Genomic DNA, 23,475 nt, shown 5'->3' with positions numbered 1-23,475 from the left:
CTCAGAACATTGTAACAAGATGTGATTCTTCGAAGTTTGCGTCATAGTTAGAACAGCTGCTGCTATCTGTTATACGTCTACCATTATGTTGTCAATATTTTTCAGTTTTATCGTCAGATTTGTCAAACGAATCTGACTCTTTGGTCATATTAACAGACAAATTGAAATTTACTCCACTTATACCTGCTCCAAAACAAAACTAAAATAAAAAAGACAAATTTCGCAGACCAAGTTTTTTAAACTCTGAAGCTGAAATGTGGCTCTTTTTTTTGAGTGTTTCGGGGCTTTTAGATGACTTGCATTGTGGAATGTATTTCTGTTATCAGTGCTGCAGCTGGAAACTAGATCAACGGGTGCACGGTTGGAAAGTATTTCTTCCTCGATTTCTTCAACAGTTTTGTTTGAGGTCGTTTTGCGCCCTGAATTCAACACTCTGTGGCAATTAGATAACTCACTTGAAGATCAAATGCTGCACCCGTAGTTACTGTCCCATAATTATGTGTCTATGGCTGTCTTGTAACTATTAAGAGTATCTGGTTCATTGTACTAACCATCTAGTTTCCTTAAAGTAACCAGAGAGGCACCAATTTAAGTGTCTAAACACTTACATGGATAAATTTTCCCTTAACGTGGGAACATTTCTAACTTTGCCTTGAATCTTGACATGACTCCCTCAGTCTTTCTTACTGTTCTGGATTTTTATAAATTCCAATACAAGATTTCAGCGGCAAAGTATTGAGTCTCTCCCTCTCTGCTATTTGTGGACACCAGCTTCATCTGAGAACTCACTGTCAAACAATCTGTCCAAATTAGTGTTGTCATCCTCAAGTGATTCTAATTTATTTGTGGTAGATACCGTGAAATACCCATAAACTGCGCGTCGCTATTAATGGTACTCTCCAATCAACTCCAGCTAAAAAAGCAGCCATTTTCACCCATTATTACTGCATTTGTTAAAAATTACAAAAGTGTGATAATTTTGTTAATTAGAGTCATTCCAAATATTTTATTAGTGGACTATTTATTATTGAATATTCTAGCAGTAAAAGTTGTTCCAGGCTGGGTGATCGATATGGAAATTTTAGTTATGCAAAACGGGATCACAAATTGAACATCTATATCAAACGCTAGATCAGTAATATAATATTAAATGGGTATTTAATAAAATATATAAAGGCAAAGACAATCTAAACACATAAGAAACTGTCTTGAATTATAATCCTTATCTATCTAGGCAAGTTATTTATTTGCATTTCAATACTGCAAAACTTTCCTGATGATAATAATCTAATTCAAGAAAAATAGGCAGCCTACTCCACATTTGATAGCATATTTGTATTGTATGTTTTGATGGATATTTTGGAGGGTCAGAAAAAAGAAACTCTGTTCTAGATTTATCGATTTTTATTAAGGCTTTTGACACAGTTTGACGACAGGGAAAACAACAAAAAATTACTTGGTTTTGGTATTGAGGGCAAATTTGTGAATATAACCACAATATGCATCTATGCGAAAATCATGCGTAAAAGCATAGAGGAAAATTTTATGACTTTTAAAATGCAATAATGAAGTTCGTCAAGTGGAAAACATTACTTTTTTGTATGTACTGAAATGACTTTGAAAATGTATTGCTTTTGTACAATTGTACGGGAATTTTATAGAGTCTATGCTATCATACAAGATGAAAACCTTTAACACGAATTCAGATGAAAGTCTGGAATATTGCACAGATTGGAAGCTATATCTTATCGTAGGCAAGACAACATTATCGTATTTAGTAATTGAATGAATATAAAAATAATTTTCAAGTTATGTGAAATGTAATTAAAATTGTGGATCATTATAGCATTTGGGAATTTGGTTTACAAAAACTACAAACCTTTAAAATCTAAAATTCTTTAGTAGAAAATAAAAAGCATACAAAGCCTTGTAAATAAAAATGTGATAATCTTGAAAATGAGATTCCCGATAATCCGATCGATCTACAAGTAAAATTACTCGATCAATGATTTTCATCTATATATGACCTGAAATTTTACGGTTAAAAAAATAAAGTCCACACATGTGTCCTCAGACGTTTTCATTTAAAACAGCATTCCGTTTATGATGCGATATGGAAAGCCCGGAATATTACAATTAGAAATAGTGTAAAAACCCAGAAGATGTACTTTTGGGTAATATTATTTCTAGAAAGTCGTCACAGTTATCCTTCTCTGTTACATACTATTACTTAAAGATTCTAATCAGAGTTATCTACATGCATGGACACGTTATTTAGAAAATCTTTTTGCGATGTTGGGTGTTGTCTAGGGCCGTAATTGACACTATTACCACCTCTGTATCTGCACAATTCCACGCCTAATTGTCATCCACCCAAAGAAATTGAATGATGGCAAATAAAAAAGCGATAGAAAATGTGAAATGCGTTCTTTAAACGAAGTAGGAAACGAGTCCCACTATGTTCTAGTGTAATGTAATTATTATCAAACACATACAGATCTATATAAAGTCAGATAATTATGAATATCAAAACTCACATATGTTTAGCTTGTTATTTTACTTTACAAATGTACACATCTTGAGCAATCTTTGTATCTTTATAGAGATTCTGTCAAAATCTGTGCTGAACCCTGATGGATATAATTTTGTATTTGTCTTGTCTCATTCGGTCCTTTACCTTAATCTTTATCCTCGTGTATCACCGTGTGATCTGATGAAAATGTGTTCTCTTCTGATGCTGTTCATTGTAATAGAGTTTTAACCTTCTACATCATACAATTTATAACTGTTTTTGTAATGATTTACATTTGTGTAATGACCTATTTTTATAACTATATTCAATATTAAAATACTATTACAGCTTATCATAACATCTCCACAACCTGCAATTTCAAGATCATTCTTTAAAAAAAACAAAACGTGTATGGATACAATGATAGAGGCAAGGTTATTCGAACAAGCTAACATGATGTCTTTCGATTTATCAAGCAAACAGATGATGAAATGAAATCGTGATTTTCTCCTCGAATGATATCTATATGCCAATAAACCAAAAACTTCCATGACCAGTGAAAATATTTATCCGTAGTTTAGGATAACTTCTCGCTTCTCTCTATTGCGCAGCCTCTCATCTCGAGAACGGTGTTAAGAGAATGTCTTTAGAAAGCCCTGTCTTTATCTCCAGTAGAAATAAGTTCGACCTGTTATCTCAACAAGAAATACTATGATGTATTTTCTGGACGAAATAACAGGTCATTTAAACATATTCAAGTTGGAAAGATATCTTTAACTAAAAGTAACTTTTTAATCTTCTGTTTCTTCTCAATGAATAAACAGTGTAGTTTTCATTTATAAACACTCACGTAGTTTTTCTTCATTTATAAACACTCACGTAGTTTTTCTTCATGTGATCCCGTTACGTGGACGAAATTCGAAATGGCAGCCAGTACGACCCATCCGAGCTCCTCCTCCACGAAAAAGCGGAGGATGCTACAGTTGGTATCTATGGACATGTAGCTGATGCTACAACTTGTTTAATCTCCTTTTTATGATACTACTATCGATTCTATAAAATGTATGGATCTTCGCGGGGTAAATCATATATATTGCGTGTGATGATATGATGCGGCTTATTTATAGCATTATCCTTCACTCTGTATTGTTTTGATTTTACACTGTTGTCTCTGTTTTTCTTCTGCTTTGGTCTGACCTTGTGTGGAACTTTATAAATGCAGTAGGCAAATAAGTCTGCGACTAACTCCAGGACTTCGCATAGAGCAAGAACAGAAAGTCCGATCCATAATCCAATGACTCCTCCAACATTAGCTAGAAAGTCACCTGCCTGAAAATTTTAAATATGGAGCAAATATAATTCATTTCCAAGATATACTCTTCCTTCTAGAGGCATAAACTAGATTTTCGTTTATAAGTTTACACAAGTGGTTCTTGGAATAATGTTCTTTTTCACGAACATGTTTACGGTTCATGGCGTTAAATATATGAGAAGTTTCAACTAGAAAAGAGAAACACCGATGATTGTTGTATTATCTTTGTCAGCAGTGATTGTTATTCTACACCTTGTTTTACATACCAAAAATTGGCACAAAGACTGCAGAAGTGCCGGATTATCCTAGTAGCAAAAGTAGCATATGATATGGGCCCTGCGCTAAATGCTTTCAAGCTATCAAGTCCGGTTCAGCGATTCTGCACTTACTCTATAACTATAGTACTATACTGCCTTCAACTTTAGAAATGTCAGACATATTTGTCGTATTATCTGGCTTTATAGCAATGGAAAAATACAATTACTTTACTATGCAAGTTAAAAATTTACGTGTTTAAATATTTATGTGGGTTTTGTTTTCATTTAGGGCTCCTGAATAACACATGCTACAGGCACCGCACTAGCTTAATCAGGCACTGGGCTGGGGTCGACCAGATTGACCTGATATATTCATCGGATACTGGGTCCACTTGAAAAATAGGCATTACAGAGCAGGCATCATAGGGCAAAATATGGCAGAATTAACTCAGATAAACCATGTGTAGTGCATGCACGTCACTACATGCATATTGGTTGGACCATTTATTCGGGCGAGGTAGGGCACCTGGTACTTTTGAAATGGCTTGAAAAAATATTCTTATTTCTGATTTGTAGAAAAAATAACTGCTTACATGTATTATGTTAGTTGAAAACAAACATGAGGTAAAAGAAAAAATGTTTCTCTCCCCACCCCCACCCACAACCATCACCATCGTGGAAAATTAAATTGTTTGTTCCTAATTATTCCCATGAAAGTGAAAACGAACAGTGCAGGTCTACATTGTACATTTAGAGGCACATGCATTTCATTTGATACGACGTTAATAATTCTAATTACTGAGCGGGTGTACTTCGGCTGACATGCGGGTAACAATCCCAATTACTGAATTAACGTCTATTTTGACCTATTTAACAAAATACATGCTATCTTCAGAGGCGGATATGGGATAGGGCCAGAGAGTGCAATTGCCCCAGGGCGCTATTTTGAAGCTTAAATTTTATAGTATTTAACCGTCACCTTAATGCAATGGAGCAATTCTTCACAAAACATATTTAGGACGGTGGGGAGCAGGGAAAATAGCAATAGCCATCAAAGTTGTTCTCTGTAGCAAAGTACGGGTGCCACTAAAGAATATGCCTCCGAACTCTCGAGCCGCCTCTGTTTATCCATCATTAATCTTCATGGCTGTTACCAGGTGTCAAACTAATGTACAAATACAATAACATGGTCCTGAGAAGAAGTAGGCACTCACATTTGGCATTTAATTATTGCGTTAGGCCCAATCTTATATTTTAAAGTATTTCAATTATCCGGTTGATTGCACTGATGCATTATGTAATTGTGTCTCGTATCTGCAGCGCGATTGTTTCTTGCAGACAGTGGATATAATCAGGTCAACCCATCTCTCAGTAGAAGTGTGGACCGATAACGTAAAAGCTCACTGCACATGCACAGAATGTGTCTCGGAAGTCAACGTTAATTAATAGTTCTTTCAATATCCCATAGTATGATAGGATTTAAAGTGTCCTTTCGTGTTTTGCGATTACGACATATGGTACGCTCTTTTTTCGGTGACAAGTCTCCATTTTTTAGTTTGTCGTGATTCGTGCCACATTATTGACATGCGCACATAAGCAAGCACGTACGGACGGAGAAGATTTGAGGTAACGCGCTAATCTTTTCAAGGCCACAAGCAACACTTGCACTGATCAAAGAAGTTGTGCGACCTCCATCGTACATATATCTGAAACAAATGTGTCAATAAGTATAAATGCATAAAGAGCTAGCTAACTCTCATAAAAGAATCTGCCACCACAAAATGTCAGAACGTTCACTTTTTCTGCGATCTATACCATAATTTAGAGTTGGTTTTGGTTTGGGGGCCTTTAACGGGACATCAACACTTTTAAAGTTACAACGTGCAGTAGTGTGAATAGAACCCGCAACCTTATGGCCATAAATCCAGTGCCTTAAACCACCGAACTGGTGTGCCTCGCGTGTTCAGAATGATGGCGCATAACAATATAGCAAGACATAAAACGGCAAAAATATAGTTATTCTGAAATTATTAATGAATTGCTTCTTCTTGATAATATGTAATGGTAATTGTCGATGACGAGAGAGATTGGCAATGTTGCTTTCTTCCTGATCTACATCTTGGAATTCATTATCTCAAAGAAACATACCATCCGAACTAAGAAAAAATAACGAAATTCTGAGGAATAAAAACTTACGTAAAATTGTATAATTAAATCAGTATAAGAATATATGATAAAATTGTGTCAATAGTATGCAGAATGAAGAAGAAGATAGCGTATTATTCTAATTGCATCAATGAAAATACTAACCTCTATCTGCGGTGTCTCTTCAATGTACTCAAAATTTAAATCTGCGTAATATATGTTCAGCTTTAGAAAGTTTTGACTGAAAAAAGAAAGAAAAGTAATATTTTGATTGTATTCACTTCCTAAATTTTTCGACTTTCCCGATAAGATGATTAATTTCTTTTTGGCCTCATGTTGGAGAATACATATCCAACCTCTATCTTATAATTTACTCCTCTTTACGGACGTGTACCATTCATTTAGTGACAAAATATTGTTTAATTTACAATCTAATTACACAAAGTACACCTGAGTTAGATCTATACTTGTATGGTACAAATGACAAGATAATTATAATCCCCAGGAGCATGTTGGTTAGTTGCAAGGAAAAAAAGTGCATGGACCTACCTCTGAGACCGTTGATCGGTATATCTTGTTTTGAAAGACTGGCACGTGGTATTGTCCCTTTCACACAAGCCTTCCAGTAAAACACCCTATGGAAAAGAATTGCAAAAATAGGCAGATAAGTCGTTGGGCGTGACTTTAAGCAAATATGCGTGCTTTTTAATTTGTGTGCTTGGTACGAAATCCATGACTCAAACGTATTTAAATAAAATTTCCCTATTTACTTCATTCTTTCAGCCCTTACTTTAAATGTACCATACCATCATTTTAAAATTATAATGTTCAAAGCGATGGAGGGGCATAAGCCCGTCATAAGCCCAAATGAAAATGGATTATTCAACGATTATATATATATATATTTCCAGAAATATAAAATCTGCAGGTCCGGAACGACGATCTCATATCGCTCATATTATCAGCTATATATTGGTATTAAGATTTTCAGACCTTAATTCTTTTTGTCTAACTGGAAAAGGAACAACTGATGTAAACTTTGTCCTTCCTAAATGTTGGCCAAACCCATATGTAGAATATGAACTCAATGAAGGTACTAAAATGATTTTTTTAAAAATTACACGAATATGTGTTTGGAGAGTGACCATTACATTTTGCGGATTTTGTGCCCGCCCAGATACTTTCTAAAAAATTGTTTTGTAAAACAGGTTTTCTGATTTCACTGAATTCAAGATGGAATTTTACGGTGCAAAAGGAAGCGAATGCAAAACTAGATTTTTGGGAAAGGTAAATCCGTATACTAGAGGGTTTTACGTTCGTATATTCACGCGTAAATGTAGTGTGTTTGAAAATGTATTTCTTGTGTGGCTAAGAATCAAACTTCATTTTTTCTATAGTTGTTTTGTATATTTGTATAACCGATCGTTTCCATGTATACACTATAGGATCGCTGACTGCACGCAAGAATTAGTTTACCTCCAAAATCAAAGAGCTGGACAACCTCGAAGAACTGTTTACCGCCGAATTTAAGAGTTGGACAACAGAAGTGATTCGGTGAGCATATTTAATTTTCCGTTTAACACAAACACATTTAAAAATTAATGTTTACAAAGATTTCAATAATTTCAAATTACAATCAAGACAGATATCAACATGTCTTAAGTACATCATAGCAACCAGGTCCGTAGAGAACGATTACGGGACCTGGGGTAAGAAGCACTCGGGCCTCTACTAGTTCTTGTTAAAAAATAATAATGTTTCTTTATAAAATTAAAAAGTGTTGTTCGGCCCGGGCCATCCTTACGGGCCCGAGCCCCGGGGATATATCCCCGGTTGCATCTTCCTCATGTCTGCTCTGATCGCAACAAACAGTAAAGGTGTAAAGTGTTTGAAATTACGTTGTAAGACTCATAGCGTACACTTGCGTTCGCCGTACTGGACATCGTGAGGATAACATGAAAAACAGTATAGTGTATCTCCATATGGCAGTGGTGTTTTACTTGCCAGCGATGACGCAGAGTGGCTAAGATCATCCAGTATTTATATTCCCTTAGATACCAAGTATTTTTAATTTTATCATTTTCATTACCACAGTCATTAAACTACATGATCACAGTGACTAATCAACGTTATACCATGCATTAAACATTTAAAAGTATTCGTTCCACCGTTTAAAGTGGCGATTTACTCACAATCATCATTTAGCGCCGTTAATTTCAATCAGCTTTAAAACTGGAAGTAGGGCAACTTTAGTCGCCCCTCTCCCCAAGTAAAACTAAAAGCATAGCCCCCAAAAATAGCAAGTAAAGTTGACGTAGGTTAAGAAATCATCACATCATTTGTGTGTGCGTGCGTGCGTGCGCGCGCGCGTGTGTGTGCACGGGCGCGCGCGTTGGGGGCAGGTTTATCTCAGTAATTCAGAAATCAATGTTTAAAAAAGAATTTGGAAAATAATGTAGGAATATATTGAATATTCACTTACCCTCATCAGGATCTATCGTCGTGACCTTGACCTTTATATATATATATTGACGTTATTTTTCGTAAGGTAGAAGCAAATAGAAAACAACAATAACAACAAAAAAGGTAAATCTGACGTACAGCAAACTCATCGGTTGGCCATTGTCTTGAGCCAGTCGATCTTGAATATTGCGCTTCGCTGGAACGAAAAAGAGATCAATATGCAGGGCTGGAAAATGTTGATATTTCTAACTTGTACAACGGACAAATAAATTTAACTTCCCCAGGAAAATAAATATTCTCATGCAAAATCACCATTGTCTCTAACCATGAAACACACTTATCTTGAAGCCTTCCATCTTTTAATAAAAATTAGATCGTTAATGTATTGAATATATTTTTCAAGGTTTCAGTTTTAATATCAGGATTTAATTCCTTTATAAAGTGCAGTTGTTTACATGTAGAGTTAATAAACAATAATGCATGAATAAATGTAAATGCGAATAACACCCCGCGTTTGGTCATAATGTTTTTACTTTATAATTATATTTTAATTTAGAGGTATGGACTTTGTAGTCTGAAATAAAGAATTCTTATTCTTATTCTTATAATATTAAGCTTTTCTTGTTATTATTGTTACTATAATTATTATTATTATTATCATTATTGTTATTATTATTGTTATTGTTGTTGTTGGGTTGTTGTTGTTGTTGGCTCTTGCTGTACCATTAACTTTCTGCCAATTCCTAACTTTTGTGTTTCTAAGACAAAAGAACGCAATGGAGTGTATAACATAACATATTTCGTTTTGTTACACAGACTGAACTTAAAGCAGGGTGAAGACTTTGTTTACAAAATCCTCTTTATGTACATTCACACTTGACCTATGTCGCAATTGCATTTTCTGGAAAAGTGTCGATTCTTAGTGGAAAATTAAACTTTTTCGTAAACAAGGTCAGGTCTTGAACATGTAATCAAGAAAACATCGTTACAAACAACAAAACAGTTATCTGACAGGCCAAAACTCTTCCAACAATCATGGACAAAGGTCAAGCACACAAAATCTCACCAATCCATCCTTAGTGTGTCATAAATTATATTAAAAAACAGGAACTTCGTTTACGCTATGATTTTTATGAAGCCTGAAAAGATGTTGCTTTAAACTATAGTACTTCAAGGGCTTTTTGCAAGCTGAATATATGTGGCCAAAATGTTTGTCAACTTGTCGGCCTAATGTCATGCTTATACTTACTAACAAATATACATCTCTTCTTACTACCAATGATACATCTCTAACTATGAACACGGGGTACATGTCTACCTACTAATAAAGATACGAATCTAGTTACTAACAATGATACAGCTATATTTACGAACAAGGATACAACTCTACTTACTAACAAGGATACTGCTCAACTAATAGCAAGGATACACCTCTACTTATAACAAGGATAAACCTCTACTTACTAAAGGATACACCTCTACTTACTAACAAGGATACATCTCTACTTACGACAAGGATACAGCTCAACTAATAACAATGATACACCTCTAATTATAACAAGGATAAACCTCTACTTACTAAAGGATGCACCTCTACTTACTAATAAGGATGTACCTCTACATACTAACAAGGTTGGCCATACCTCAATTCGTAAGTTTCACTTAATATGCCTCAACTAACTAGCAAGGATACACCTCTACTTACTAAAGGATACACCTCCTCTACTTACTAACAAGGATACCTCTCTACTTACGAACAAGGATACAGATCAAGTAATAGCAAGGATACACCTCTACTTATAACAAGGATAAACCTCCACTTACTAACTAGCTTGGCCATACCTCAATTCGTAAGTTTCACTTAATATACATCTACTTACTAACAAGGATACACGTCTACTTACTGACAAGGATACACGTCTACTTACTGACAAGGATACACGTCTACTTACTGACAAGGATACACGTCTACTTACTAACACGTATACACCTCTACTTAATAAAGGATACACCTCTACTTACTAACTAGGATACACCTCTATTTACTAACAAGGATACACTTCTACTTACTAACAAGGATACATATATATTTACTAACAAGGATACATCTCTACTTACAGAGAATGAAACAACTCTACTTACTTACAAGGCTACAACTCTACTGACTAACAAGGATACAGTTCTACTTACTAACAAGAATACACCTCTACTTACTAACAATGATACATATTTACTTACTAATAAGGATACACCTATACTTACTAAGAAGGATACACATCTACTTACTAACAAGGATACATATGTACTTACTAATAAGGATACGCCTATACTTACTAAGAAGGATACACCTCTATTTACAAAGCTCTACTTATTAACAATGATTTATCTCTATTTACTAAGAAGAATACGTATCTACTTAATAACAAGGATACGTCTCTACTTGCTAATAAGATTACAGTTCTACTTGCTAACAAGAATACAGTTCTACTTACTAACAAGGATACAGTTCTACTTGCTAACAAGAATACAGCTCTACTTACTAACAAGGATACAGTTCTACTTGCTAACAAGAATACAGCTCTACTTACTAACAAGGATACAGTTCTACTTGCTAACAAGAATACAGCTCTACTTACTAACAAGGATACAGTTCTACTTGCTAACAAGAATACAGCTCTACTTACTAACAAGGATACAGTTCTACTTACTAACAAGAATACAGCTCTACTTACTAACAAAGATACAGCTATACTGACAAAGAAGGATACAACTCTATGTACTAACAAGGATACATCTCTACTTACAAAGAAAGATACAATTCTACTTACTAAAAGAATACAACTATACTTACTAACAAGAATACATATATACTTACTAGCAAGGATACAGCTCTGCTTACTAACAAGGATACATCTCTACTTACTAACCAGGATACAGCTCTACTTGCTAACAAGAATACAGCTCTACAAAAAGGATACACCTCTACTTACTAACACGGATTGTAGCAATTGCATACTTGTTCTTTCCCCTCAAATTCACTATTGAGCATGTCCTTACATCTTATTTCTGAAGGAAAAAAAACCCCAGATTTATAATCAAAATGTAAATCACTCTTAAATAATATCCACGAGAACGGTTCACCAATTTAGTCTCCTGACACTAAAATTTGTCGTAGGTCAATTCGTCAGTTTCACTTAAGATAACACAATCTCTGTTCTTATTTATCAATGTTCTATTAGGAACTATTAATTTGATGCATTTTGATAACTACACATTTACAGTTGCATATCTTTGCTTTTCATAAGCATATAATTTCGCCATCATCTTATAAAACATGAAAATATGGTCCTTTGCCTCTGAATTATCAGCGATACCATTGGAAGGTATTCTAGTTTTCTCCTCAGTCGCCAACTGTAATCTTCTTTTACTGGCATCATCCGGCTACATTAGAGACCGACCATTGAAATTTCGTAGATAACGAAGGGGAGCCATGAGAGTTACGTGAAAAAATTACCGTGAGAAATATTCGAGAAATATTCTTTGGCTGATTTGTAAAACATAATTTTAAAAAGATAATTGATATTAAACTTGTTGAAAAAATCAGCTAACATAACAAAATATCCTGATCTGAAAGAAATGTCTAGCCCATCCTCCTTCCCTCTCCATCAGGACAATTAAATGGTTTGTCATTTAGTTTGTTATCTTTTTAATAATTCACAAAACGCTTTTATGTACAGAGTTTTTTCTCTTCCTGGCAGTCTTTTGCACTTGGAAACGCATGGTGAAGACCGATATAGTATATAAATATTGAAGTTGCTATATAATGGATACGAAATAATGTCTTTCGTAAATACTGTTACTAAGATGATATAATATCTTCGTAAATACTGTCACTGAGATGAAATAAGGTCTTTGTAAATACTGTCACTGAGATGAAATGATATCCTCGTAAATATTGTAATCGATATGAAATTATATCGTAAATATTTCACTGAGATGAAATTATGTCTTCGTAAATACTGCCACTGAGATGAAATTATATCTTCGTAAATACTGTCAGTGAGATAAAATTAAATCTTCGTAAATAATGTCATTGAGATTAAATTATATCTTCGTAAATACTTCCCTGAGATGAAATTATATCTACGTAAATACTTCAATGAGATTAAATTATCTCTTCGTAAATACTGCCAGAGATGAATTATATCTTCGCAAATACTATCACTGAGATTAAATTATATCTTTGTAAATACTTCACTACGATGTAATTATATCTTCGTAAATACTTCACTGTGATGAAATTATATCTTCTTAAATACTTCACTGAGATTAAATTATATCTTCCTAAATATTGTCACTGAGATGAAAGTAAATCTTCGTAAATACTGCTATTGAGATGAATTATATCTTCGCAAATACTATCAACGAGATTAAATTATATCTTCGTAAATACTTCACTGAGATATCAATTACGTGATCATTTCATTCCAATAGTCATTTAGTCACAGAAGTGTAGAGCTCTAAAACTTTGCACAGATGATGAAATAGATATTTCAATATCGTTCGTAACTTCACTCAAGCCAAAAACAAAGAAATAAAAAATCGATACTAACTTATAGATTTTAAAAATGATAGAAGATAAAATTATAGGGCATACTAAGGAATACAAATATATGTGTGCAAGTGAAATAGCGTTCTTAAAAAAAAAACTAACACAAATATGGTTGTTTTGTTGAATTTTGATTCACATGGGATTTCTGAAAAATGTATCCCCTGTAAGAGAATGGCTTAATATAACCGGCTGATAAGCTTAGCAGCGTCGTTTGATGATGGTGAAGGACATATTTTTACGGATACTCAGCATATGTCGACAGGTCAGGTATATGCATTGATAGCGGTCAATAGGTATATATGTGAACAATACACCATACAAAGATGTACACATTTAAACATGTAAGAAATATATACAATATGATTAAGTGATCATGGTTGGGTATTTATCGATGTGTACATTTTATCTAATCACTCACGATGTAAATAAAATCCGAAGCATCACGTGGCCGTTTACAGCCAATAAAATTGTAGAAAAGGCAGTCAGTTCATAAAGAGAGAGAGAGAGAGAGAGAGAGAGAGTAAACATGGGCACCTTATCACTACAACAAGGGTAAAATTCTCTATTGGTAGGTGTTAATATCTCATTTCTGCTGGTTCAGTAAAATTTCTCTGATACGGTTTAGGCAAAGCAAGGGAGGGAGTAAGAACCATATATCCTCAGAGGGATGCAATTCCGCAAAATAGATGCTGACACAATAATAAAGTGCTTTTAAATGGTTGGTTATCGACCTCAGATTCTGGAGTTCGTTTTTAGTTGTTGATTTAGATTATGCTCAGTATTTGATGATCTTAATTCAGCCAAGTTAAAGACATACTTTCTGGAAAAAGATTCTTCTAGAGAGTTGTATGGTATCATTCCTTTAAAATAAAGAATACGTTTTTGTATAGGTAGCCACTGTAGACGTGAAAACAAACATTCGAGGAAGTCGTGATAGGAAGTTCAGAATTATTCGAACGGCCTTTTCTGGAGTGAGCAAATTTTGAATATAATATGATTGGATGGAATTCTCCATGTGGTACAAACGTAGTATGTTGCCGAAAACTAAAGTTCAAGCAAATGACGATGTATAAATTTCGAAAGTAATTTAAAAAGAGTTATTCGTTTGACGAGCATTGTAAACAGGTGATTGATAAGTGAATTCTAGCTGAGGTGTTGATCAATGATAATACCAAAAGGTTTTGATTTTAATACTTGACAAGTTTGTGCCATTTTGAGTGAGAAGTAAATCTAAGTCAGTGGATGGGCGCTACCTTGTCCTGATCGTCATACACTTCGTTTCAGATGCATTAATACCATTATATTGTGTTTTTTTTTGTTGTTTTTTAAACCAAGCTGATAAATTGCTGAAGAATATTTGAAATGTATGGAATTGAGCGATTTACTAGATGTATGTGGGTAGAATCGTCTACGAAAAGATCAGTGTTATAGTGCACTGGACACAAATCTAAGACATTGATAAACAGTGGATAAAAGAGGTTCTAATACAGAGCTTTGAGAAACAACACTTAAAATATGACTTTAATTGGAATATATTCACCCGTACAAAACAACCTGGAATCTGTTACTGAGAAATGGCGTGAACCATGTAACTGAATTTGAAGTAAACGTGTAAGTTTTTATGAGCACCGAATGGTCAACCACATCGGATGTTTTTGTTTTTGTTTTTCGGGGGTGGGGGTGGGGGTGGAAAAGAGTTTTTTCTTCTTCTTCAGTGAATGAAGATTATGCTAGTAAGTTCATCGGATGCAACCGCTATAGTTTCGTTAATGCAGTTTACCTTTCATGATTTGCTAGGAAACATAAGTGTGATTTATGGAGGAGTTTCTACTTGTTAAGATATCCCAAAAGATGTTTACTGACATCTTTTTCAAAACATTTTGAAAGTATAAAGATAACAGATAGGAGTCACGTGGTTAGATGGGTCATTCTTTTCATTTTCCTCGTGAACTGCGAATAATTTTAATGACCCTGAAAATTTGCATGAAGTGACAGCCTATCACAGTTAGTTTCTTTTATCATTGACGTAGAGACTGACAAAGCCGAAATTTCCTGAAATGTGGGGTGAATTCCACCCAGACCTGCCGATCTGTTAGAGTCTATATCATTGATAACATTGATAGTATCAGTTCGTATAATTAAGGGAATATAAAAACCCAGCATGAACTGGTACCCTTTCATTCACGAAGGTAATAAGATCGTCGTTTGTAAAATTAGACCTATCAAGTGTTTGGGAAATATTAGTTACAAAAAGGAAGTATAATATAATTAATGTCTTTAACAACAATTTTACACGTACTTTTGTAGAAGTTAGTTCTCGCAAATGATCCAAATGGATCTGTTATCACACTTTAAGGAGGCGGTGTCTTCTTTGAAAAATGATCATTTATGTTTTACAGTGAGAGTTTGGCTGTGACCCGCCATAAACGATAATTGGTAAACTCTTTTACATTTATGACAGTCGTTTCGTTTACATTGTACGTCGGCAATTTCACAATTATACCATTCTGACTGTTGCTATCGTTTCATTCTTTTGATTTGTATGAGTACGTGTTTACTTAGGATAGTATGAAAACGTTGGTTCCAGACAGACATATCATAGTCCGGGATTGCATTAGAGAAATTAATGACTTCATATTCTGAGACATTCAGGGAAAAATTCATTTTCAGCAGATTTGTTAAAGCATCTGTATTGCTATAGGAGTGTGAATTATTCTTCTTTGCGCTCTGCTGATTACGAGTTGCTCATATGAGATACTAATCACTAACATAGAACCAGTTTACATTAATCTCGTAGAATTGTTATTGAAGGTGGTGGCGATATACAGACTGCTACTCTTGTTGGAACTTTGGTTACATGTATAACGTCGGGCAGTTGTATCATAGGAATCCGTTAAGTGTCGGAGATGAAATCAATATTCAAGTCTCCCACGATAATTACTTCATTGTTAAAAGATAAAGCTTGCATTCAGACTGATTAGCAATTAATGAGCGAAAACTTGTAGACTGGTTAAGCATAGCAGATGTGAATAGATTTGCTATCGAGGAAACTTAATTTGATCCATATTGAACCTACAAGGACATTTCCAAATCAGTTATTGTCCTGTATGCTACATTGTTTGGAATGTCCATCACTGTCCCTCATGACATTCCTTGGCATCGATAACGTCTTTCCAAGTAAACGTTGTTAATAGAAATAACAAAGTGAGGTATATTATTGTCGAGAATGTTTCACAAAATTCCAATTACTGAAAGGATGGATCAATTTTGTATCACAACTCTTAGTTCATCAATTGTGGTAGGCTATGTCTAATTGTTAGACTGTCCGCCTCGGATGCGGTAGGTCGCGGTTCGAACCACGGACGATTCATACCAAACACTTATAAAAATGGTACTAACAGCTACCTTGTTAGGCGCTCAGCATTAAGGGGTTAGTGTTAGGACTGTTCGACCTGTTGTCAGAATAATGTGACTGGATGGGACATGATGCTATATGGCTGACGTATGATGCCCTATTGCTAGACATCACTATAAACTGCCACACTACAGACATGGTACAGATATGACTGAAACATTGTTAAAGCTACAGTAAAAAATCCAGATCCAGACTATATTTTACACCGAGGTTGATAACTTGCATATCATTCTTTTTTAAAGCCAAATACTGTACAGGGTATTTTTTTTTTCAATCGGTGCTGCATCAACTAGGTTTTTTTTCGTTCTAGATACAAATAAATTTAACCTTAGCATTTACAGTAAGAATTCGTACTCTGAACTAAAAGACACTCAAAATAAACACCTGCGAAAACATTATACCTATTTTGAACAATGGATATTTTGTGTAGTTTAGTTGCATTTCACATTAGAAATGCATTTAACATTTCAATGTATCAACTGTGTTTTATAAGAAAATATTTAAACTTGCCAGGTCCTTTTCTGCATGGCTTTGAATTCAGTCTTGCTTGACTTTTTCTGATGAGTTCCTCGCCACTGTCATCGTAACAACCGCAAGTCTCTAGTATTTTAACTGCTTGACACATCAACTGACAGGACTAAAAGAAAATTCAAATTGTGTGTCTGCCATCATAGCATCTGCTAAATATTAAACTCCTTTATTAATCGATGGAAGTTTGGACTACACTACCTGGGTACATTGAATTATGAGCACGCATTGTTTTGTTACATATTGAAATAAAATGGCTGTTATGAATGCCAACCCAAACCGATCTTTTGGCTGACTCGTTACCATTATCAAATTTATCTAGAGAAAGATTAAAGGGCTTGTTTTGATTAAATTAAACTAGGATACTTCTTCCGTAAAGCCTCTATAATACGAAATATCTGGACTTATATTTATTTGGTATTATCATATAGTACGAGTAAATTTAAAGAAACAATCAAACATAAATATTGACTTCGCACTGAATATATCTAAGACTTGAAATTCTTCAGAAGTTATTGAAAGTAGACCTTAACATTTTTGTTCAGCGGAGTCAAAACGTTGCCAGGATCAACGAGAATCATAAATATTATTGTCCAACTAGTCAAACAAGATATCATTAACAGTTTTATTAAGAGTAATCCAAAAATCTTCGGGTTTACAAACCAAAATGGTGTTTTTCCCACGTTATTTCAGTTCCTCCTCATGAAATACTACTTCATGCCAAATATATGGGCCATTGATATCTATCTATCTATCTATTTATCTATCTATCTATCTATTTATCTATCTATCTATCTATCTATCACTTTTAAAACTCGAGAACTCAACGCCATGACCCACAACAACAAGAAGAAAAGATCAATATTAACTTATCAATGACCTGTGATGTCACATTTGAAAAGAACGGGATGATAACTTCCTTTTTTTGTGAAAACGAAACTGAGTACGATATGATAAATGATCATGATAGAATAACTTCCTACCTGCCTGGTATAGTTGATTCCATACGCGGCCATGAAGCTGATTCCATCATCACAGTCCCCATAAGGTGTGCTTAATCGAGTTATGGAAACCTGGAAAATTTCAATGCTATTTATTAGAACAGGTGCCAATGTTACTTTTCTTTCAGTAAAACGTCGTTAATCAGACAATATGATGAGACATTAAAAACAAAATCAAAGAAATCAGGTCATTGTGGAACGTGTACGAATTCTCCTATTTTCTCATCATGCAAAAAAACATACTGATCTTTATAAGGATGTAGGCACGACCTTTTTATTAGAGTGCATATTTTCTAGAAGAATAATTTGATGACAGTGAGTCGTCCATGTGTCCTTATTTTTCTCAACCGGTTTCAAAATCACTGCTCACTTTACGGATATACCATAGTCATATATTTACTTAGAATCTTTCGGACAAAACCTATTTGATTCCAGCATAGGTCCACAGGTGAGGAATGAACTCAAAGAAATAACAACATTTAATATTTATCCGCATCTACACAAGCGATATTCAATTAATGGTCTCTCTACTTAAACCGTGACAGACTTTTTCACTTATCTATCATTTACTCCAACTATTGCACACTGGACGCTCAAAAAAACAACAACAACCAATTGATTAACTGTTTTCAAATGTATTTGCTTTTTATTGTTGCTTTCTGAGAGGTCTGAAATCGGACTGTAGATCCCACAAAGAAGCAGATATCATGTATATACGGAATCAAATTAGATTTCGAATTCGGATAGGATAGTTATCGAAAATATTCCAATAGACAGTATAAGATATCCACAGTCTTAGACACGACCACACCGTATTTTAATTTGTTGTTGAACTATGTTCTTCTGACGGACGCCACAGGGTTGATCAAGAAATATTGTTTAAGGGGTTGGGTGCGTAAACAAGCAGGCATAGGGCCTGTCTGTTGTTACCCATAATGGTGTCCCAGTGACCGAAGCCCCAGGGACCTTTTGCGTTTTAACCGTTACCATGGTATAACAAACCATTTGACTGTAAAGAAAGCTTTTTCTACGAAACGTACGGGGTGATTTGCACACATTCTAAGACAGGTGGGCGGATGGGTGTGGCGAAAGTCATCACCTTCCGCCCCCTCCAGCAGTGCAAATGGACATGTATTTTATTCATCTAGAAAGTATTAAATTATTTTTTCTTTCTTCGTTCCTTTATTTAACTCCTGTGTGTAGTTTCCAACTGGCATTCAAACTATTATTAGTCTAGATTTTCTCTTGGCTTTTGTGTTAAGTGTTTGTTTTGCTGATGCAAGCTGCTTCTTTTCTTTCCCTGACAAAAAATTCCGTTAGTTCAATTTGCGCCCATATCAATATATGCGCTATTATTCAATGGTACAGATTCCTACTATACATGGAGCTGGAGGATGCTCTGAAAGGACGTAAGAACCACCAAGTATGATTTTATATGATAAATATGTATATGGCACGGTTTACTGAACAGATACATGACTCACAATTTGTCTTACCTTGCGGATGGCAACACTTGCTTCCTCTGCTGAGGCAATATGAATGCCTTCGTTGTATGGGCTCGGGACGGTTTGAGACTCGTGAATGACAAGCCTGGCTCCGTAGCCTTGATTGATACCGGTTAGAAATTCCGAATTCTCCAGGTAGAGGATCAATGACAGACCTACAATTTGTAATCAGCTATTATTTTTATGTACGAAGTGTGATCTTTAGGGAGAGGGGTTAGGTGGAGGAGGGGGAAAACTATGGTCACATTCTTAGTCTTGTGGTACAGCCTCATCTCATCTTAAGTGTTCAGCATTGTTTCATCATGAGATGGTTATTTTTCTCATTTACTCTGCACCTACAGACGAAAGACGTAATATATACCACTTGAGATCACTATGGAAATTAGCCTTAGGTTTACATTGGGGCATTTCTAGAGTCGAGAGTAGTGATAAAGGACACATTGTTAGAAATTATTGAACTCAAATGGGACTCGATGACCCGTAACGGGAGTTGAACATTGAATCCACATTGTTACATTGTTTTAAGTTGTTAAACTCATATGGAAGCTGTAATATGTGCCTTATCAGCCTCTACGGGAATTAACATTCGGCGTGGTTGCAGCCCTATATAAAACACTGCGCCTCCATGTTGTGACACATATTGTGTGGATGCGTACGAACGGACAAGATAAATAGTTACCCACTACCCAATGCTTCGTGATCTACTTTCCAATACATTGTGATCTACTGTCCAAGAGCTACATATCTACTAGCAACGACCTAGTTATCCTACATATAATAGGCAACATGCCGAACGTAGCAACAACAAGTCTAATATCTGACGAAAAGGATAGGGTATAAAAGAAGGGGCACAAAGTCACACAAATATGCATGAAGTCACGCAAACACGCTATAACAAACAAGAGGGTGTGACTGATAACACACACACACACACACACACACACACACACACACACTATACATACATACACACAAACATACTATTGCACACAAGACGAGAAAGAAGGGGTTTCAAGTTGTAGCTGATTGTGAACAGACAGATATTGACATAAACAAAAACAAACATACAAACATAAAACTCATAGTGGCAATTATTTCGAGTAATATCTCTTTCGAATAGATTTGGATAGGCCCTGAAAAGAGCATTGTTCAGTTACCACTCACCAGCCATGGCCGCTGCATCTCCTAGGTAGGGCTCTAAATATAGCGCATCGCTATTGTCATCCATCTCTGCTCCAAAAATGTACTGAAACAGTAGCCTAAAATCAGGCCCAAAGGATTCCAAATACCAATTCTTTTCTTCTGGAATGAGGAAATATTGTTGCTGCTGTTCCTGTTGAACTTCTTCTTCTTCTACGATCATTTCTGCTCACGCATCCATCACGCATTGAGGCACGAAAGTTCCCACTTCATTCTCTCTGTCTCTTTCGCCCTCTTTTCCTTTATCCACGCTCTCTTAATCTTCTGTAACTCATCATCTGTCACTTCCCATATGAGCTTCGTTGCAGAAAATAAGATTATCCTCCTATGGGGTAGCAGAGTTGGTGTCGAGTCGACGATGAATGGTAGGACTGATTGACTTATTTTGAATTTACGTCCCGTTCAGCCTTTTGGCCACGCGCGACAAGTTAATTGTGCGCACGGAGCACTGTTTAATAATTTCCAAGTTTGAAACTCATAATGTCGGTCATGTCGAGAGACTGAACGCGTTAGTGGAATCATCAAATGAAACGTCAGCGATGTCGACCGTGTTGATGACATATTTTTGAATACTTTTAGTTTTGGATGAAACAGTTCAACAGACCCCACCGGATTCCAAGATGTTGTTTATTAACTGTTTGTCAGAAGGTAATGAAAGTATGCATTCTTTTCACACATAATGATATGGCACGAGTTCGCACATGATTTTTCCTTGAAACGATCTGCCTATTAAGTCATTGAGTGGGAAGTTTCGATGCATTTTGTTTCCAAAAATGTCAATGGAGGTAATGAATGGTGTGTGTGTGTGTGTGATTTAGATTTTTAACGTAGCTTTAACAATGTTTCAGTCATATAGCTACGATGTCTGCAGCGTTGCAGTTTATAGTCATGTCTAGCACTGGGGCATCAAGCCGCAGTCATGTAGCATGCTGTCCAACCCAGATGCATTATCATGACACCAGGCTGACCAGTCCTAACACTAACCTCTTAATGCTGAGCGCCAAACAAGGCAGCTGTTAGTAGCATTTTTGTAAGTCTTTGGTATGACTCGGCCGGGGATCGAACCCACGAACTCTAGCATCCGACCACTAGACCACCTCAGCGGATGTAATGAATGGTAACATAAGTCTTGATACCATTATTTTAAGATTTCTTTTAAGATTTCTTCTTGACCCATCATCAAACATTTGTAATGTTGTTTCTGACCGGGATAAACTATTTCAAAACCATGACAATGTTTTCTTGTCAGGCTTATAATTGTCGCAACCAAGTGACGACCAAAACAGGAAACAAAGTCTTGTTCTTGTTCTGGCAATCGTGACATCATCACTGTATCTCTCACTTCTTTGTCTCCACGTAGGGCCTTTTGCTGCTGTTCTGGATAGAAAACATCCTCGTCGCCTATCTCCATAGTTTCCATCGTTTGATTGTCTAGGATCGCTAAGCTCAGACTTCTGCTGTCCAGAGTATTATCAAATTCAGCATACAATATGACGTTGACTCTGTTCGCCAGAGCTAGTACAAACCAAAGTTCTACATGCAGTTGGACAGATTTTATTCGGTGTAAATGTCCTTTGTCGCATTCTTGGTCTGGATTTAAATTCAATGGCCACAAAGCATATCCTCCATCATGAGCATCGTACAAAATGCCATGAGTATTGTCGATTAATAAGTATTCTGTGATTTCAAACAGAGTAAAGAAATATCACAAGTAGTTTTTCTGGCCAAACTTAGATTAAAAGGGTCTGGTACACAGCGCCTGGCAATCTCGGGTGGCGTCTATCTGAGATACGTTGAAGTATTGGAACTCGAATGATTTTGATCTATAGTTCCGTTAAAGGCCGCATTACTGGCGATGCCAGTAAGCAAGTGTTTCGTCTTGGATCGGAGTCTAGAGGCAATGGGGGAAGCTTTCTCTTGTACTGGTCGTAGAGGATGTTTGGGTCGTTATGCTCAAAGTTTGATTTATGTCGTTTCCCACATTAGGTAAGATTTCCACGTGGAACCCTTATAGTCTGGCAATTTCGATGCTCATTTTGTACTCGTTAGCATTATCCACTTAATGCAACACGGTGTAACACCGATTCCCCTTCTGGTGTAAACAAAAACAAGTTAAACAGACAGTTGTCTCGCAAACACATGTCCATGTGCTACAGTGCGGTCTGCTTCATCTGCGATCAAAGCTGTATCGTTAAACATGTCCAAAGTGTCGGGTCCCCACACCACCGAAGCATCCAAGCTTGCAGCACTGGTTAGTCCTCTCACAAAACTTTCTTGTGGTTTTCAAGGTTCCATGTCTGCCAGATCGTAATCCTATATGATGCGTTTAAATTTTGGATTTGTTTTCAAGCGGCGATCGTAGTCGTGTTACAACATGTATATCATTTGGTATCCTTGACTTTCAAAATTCTGGCCAAGTGTATATGTTTGGTCGTACTCCTCCATGGTGAAATCTGAGAAAATTAGTTTTAGGTCTCGTTGAGGAAAACAAGTATGACGCATATGAAACATCATCGTTGAAATTC

At 35.7% G+C, this 23,475-nt stretch overlaps 1 protein-coding gene across 2 annotated transcripts in view; it reads right to left on the bottom strand.

Moving 5' to 3' along the window:
- Window positions 1-1,386: 1,386 nt before the first annotated feature.
- Window positions 1,387-23,475, bottom strand: part of LOC149807370 (epithelial sodium channel subunit delta-like) — a 60,348-nt gene continuing 38,259 nt past the window's right edge. Inside the window, exons 4-11 of one of the 2 annotated variants that reach the window (XM_089965903.1) lie at window positions 19,742-19,905; window positions 18,228-18,317; window positions 17,227-17,353; window positions 11,680-11,755; window positions 8,828-8,885; window positions 6,776-6,861; window positions 6,392-6,467; window positions 1,387-3,841 (exon numbers count right to left, since the gene is read on the bottom strand). In XM_089965903.1, the coding sequence (XP_089822029.1) occupies window positions 3,566-3,841; window positions 6,392-6,467; window positions 6,776-6,861; window positions 8,828-8,885; window positions 11,680-11,755; window positions 17,227-17,353; window positions 18,228-18,317; window positions 19,742-19,905 (953 nt within the window). In that variant the 3' untranslated portion in view covers window positions 1,387-3,565. Of the gene's footprint in view, window positions 5,788-6,391; window positions 6,468-6,775; window positions 6,862-8,827; window positions 8,886-11,679; window positions 11,756-17,226; window positions 17,354-18,227; window positions 18,318-19,741; window positions 19,906-23,475 lie in introns of both variants that reach the window. The other variant, XM_089965911.1, reaches the window with a different exon arrangement.

This window comes from Sinohyriopsis cumingii, chromosome 1 (assembly GCF_028554795.1).
Source record: "Sinohyriopsis cumingii isolate HCF-2022 chromosome 1, ASM2855479v2, whole genome shotgun sequence".
In the NCBI taxonomy this organism is placed as follows: domain Eukaryota; kingdom Metazoa; phylum Mollusca; class Bivalvia; order Unionida; family Unionidae; genus Sinohyriopsis; species Sinohyriopsis cumingii.
This window is presented reverse-complemented; position numbering and strand designations above follow the sequence as displayed.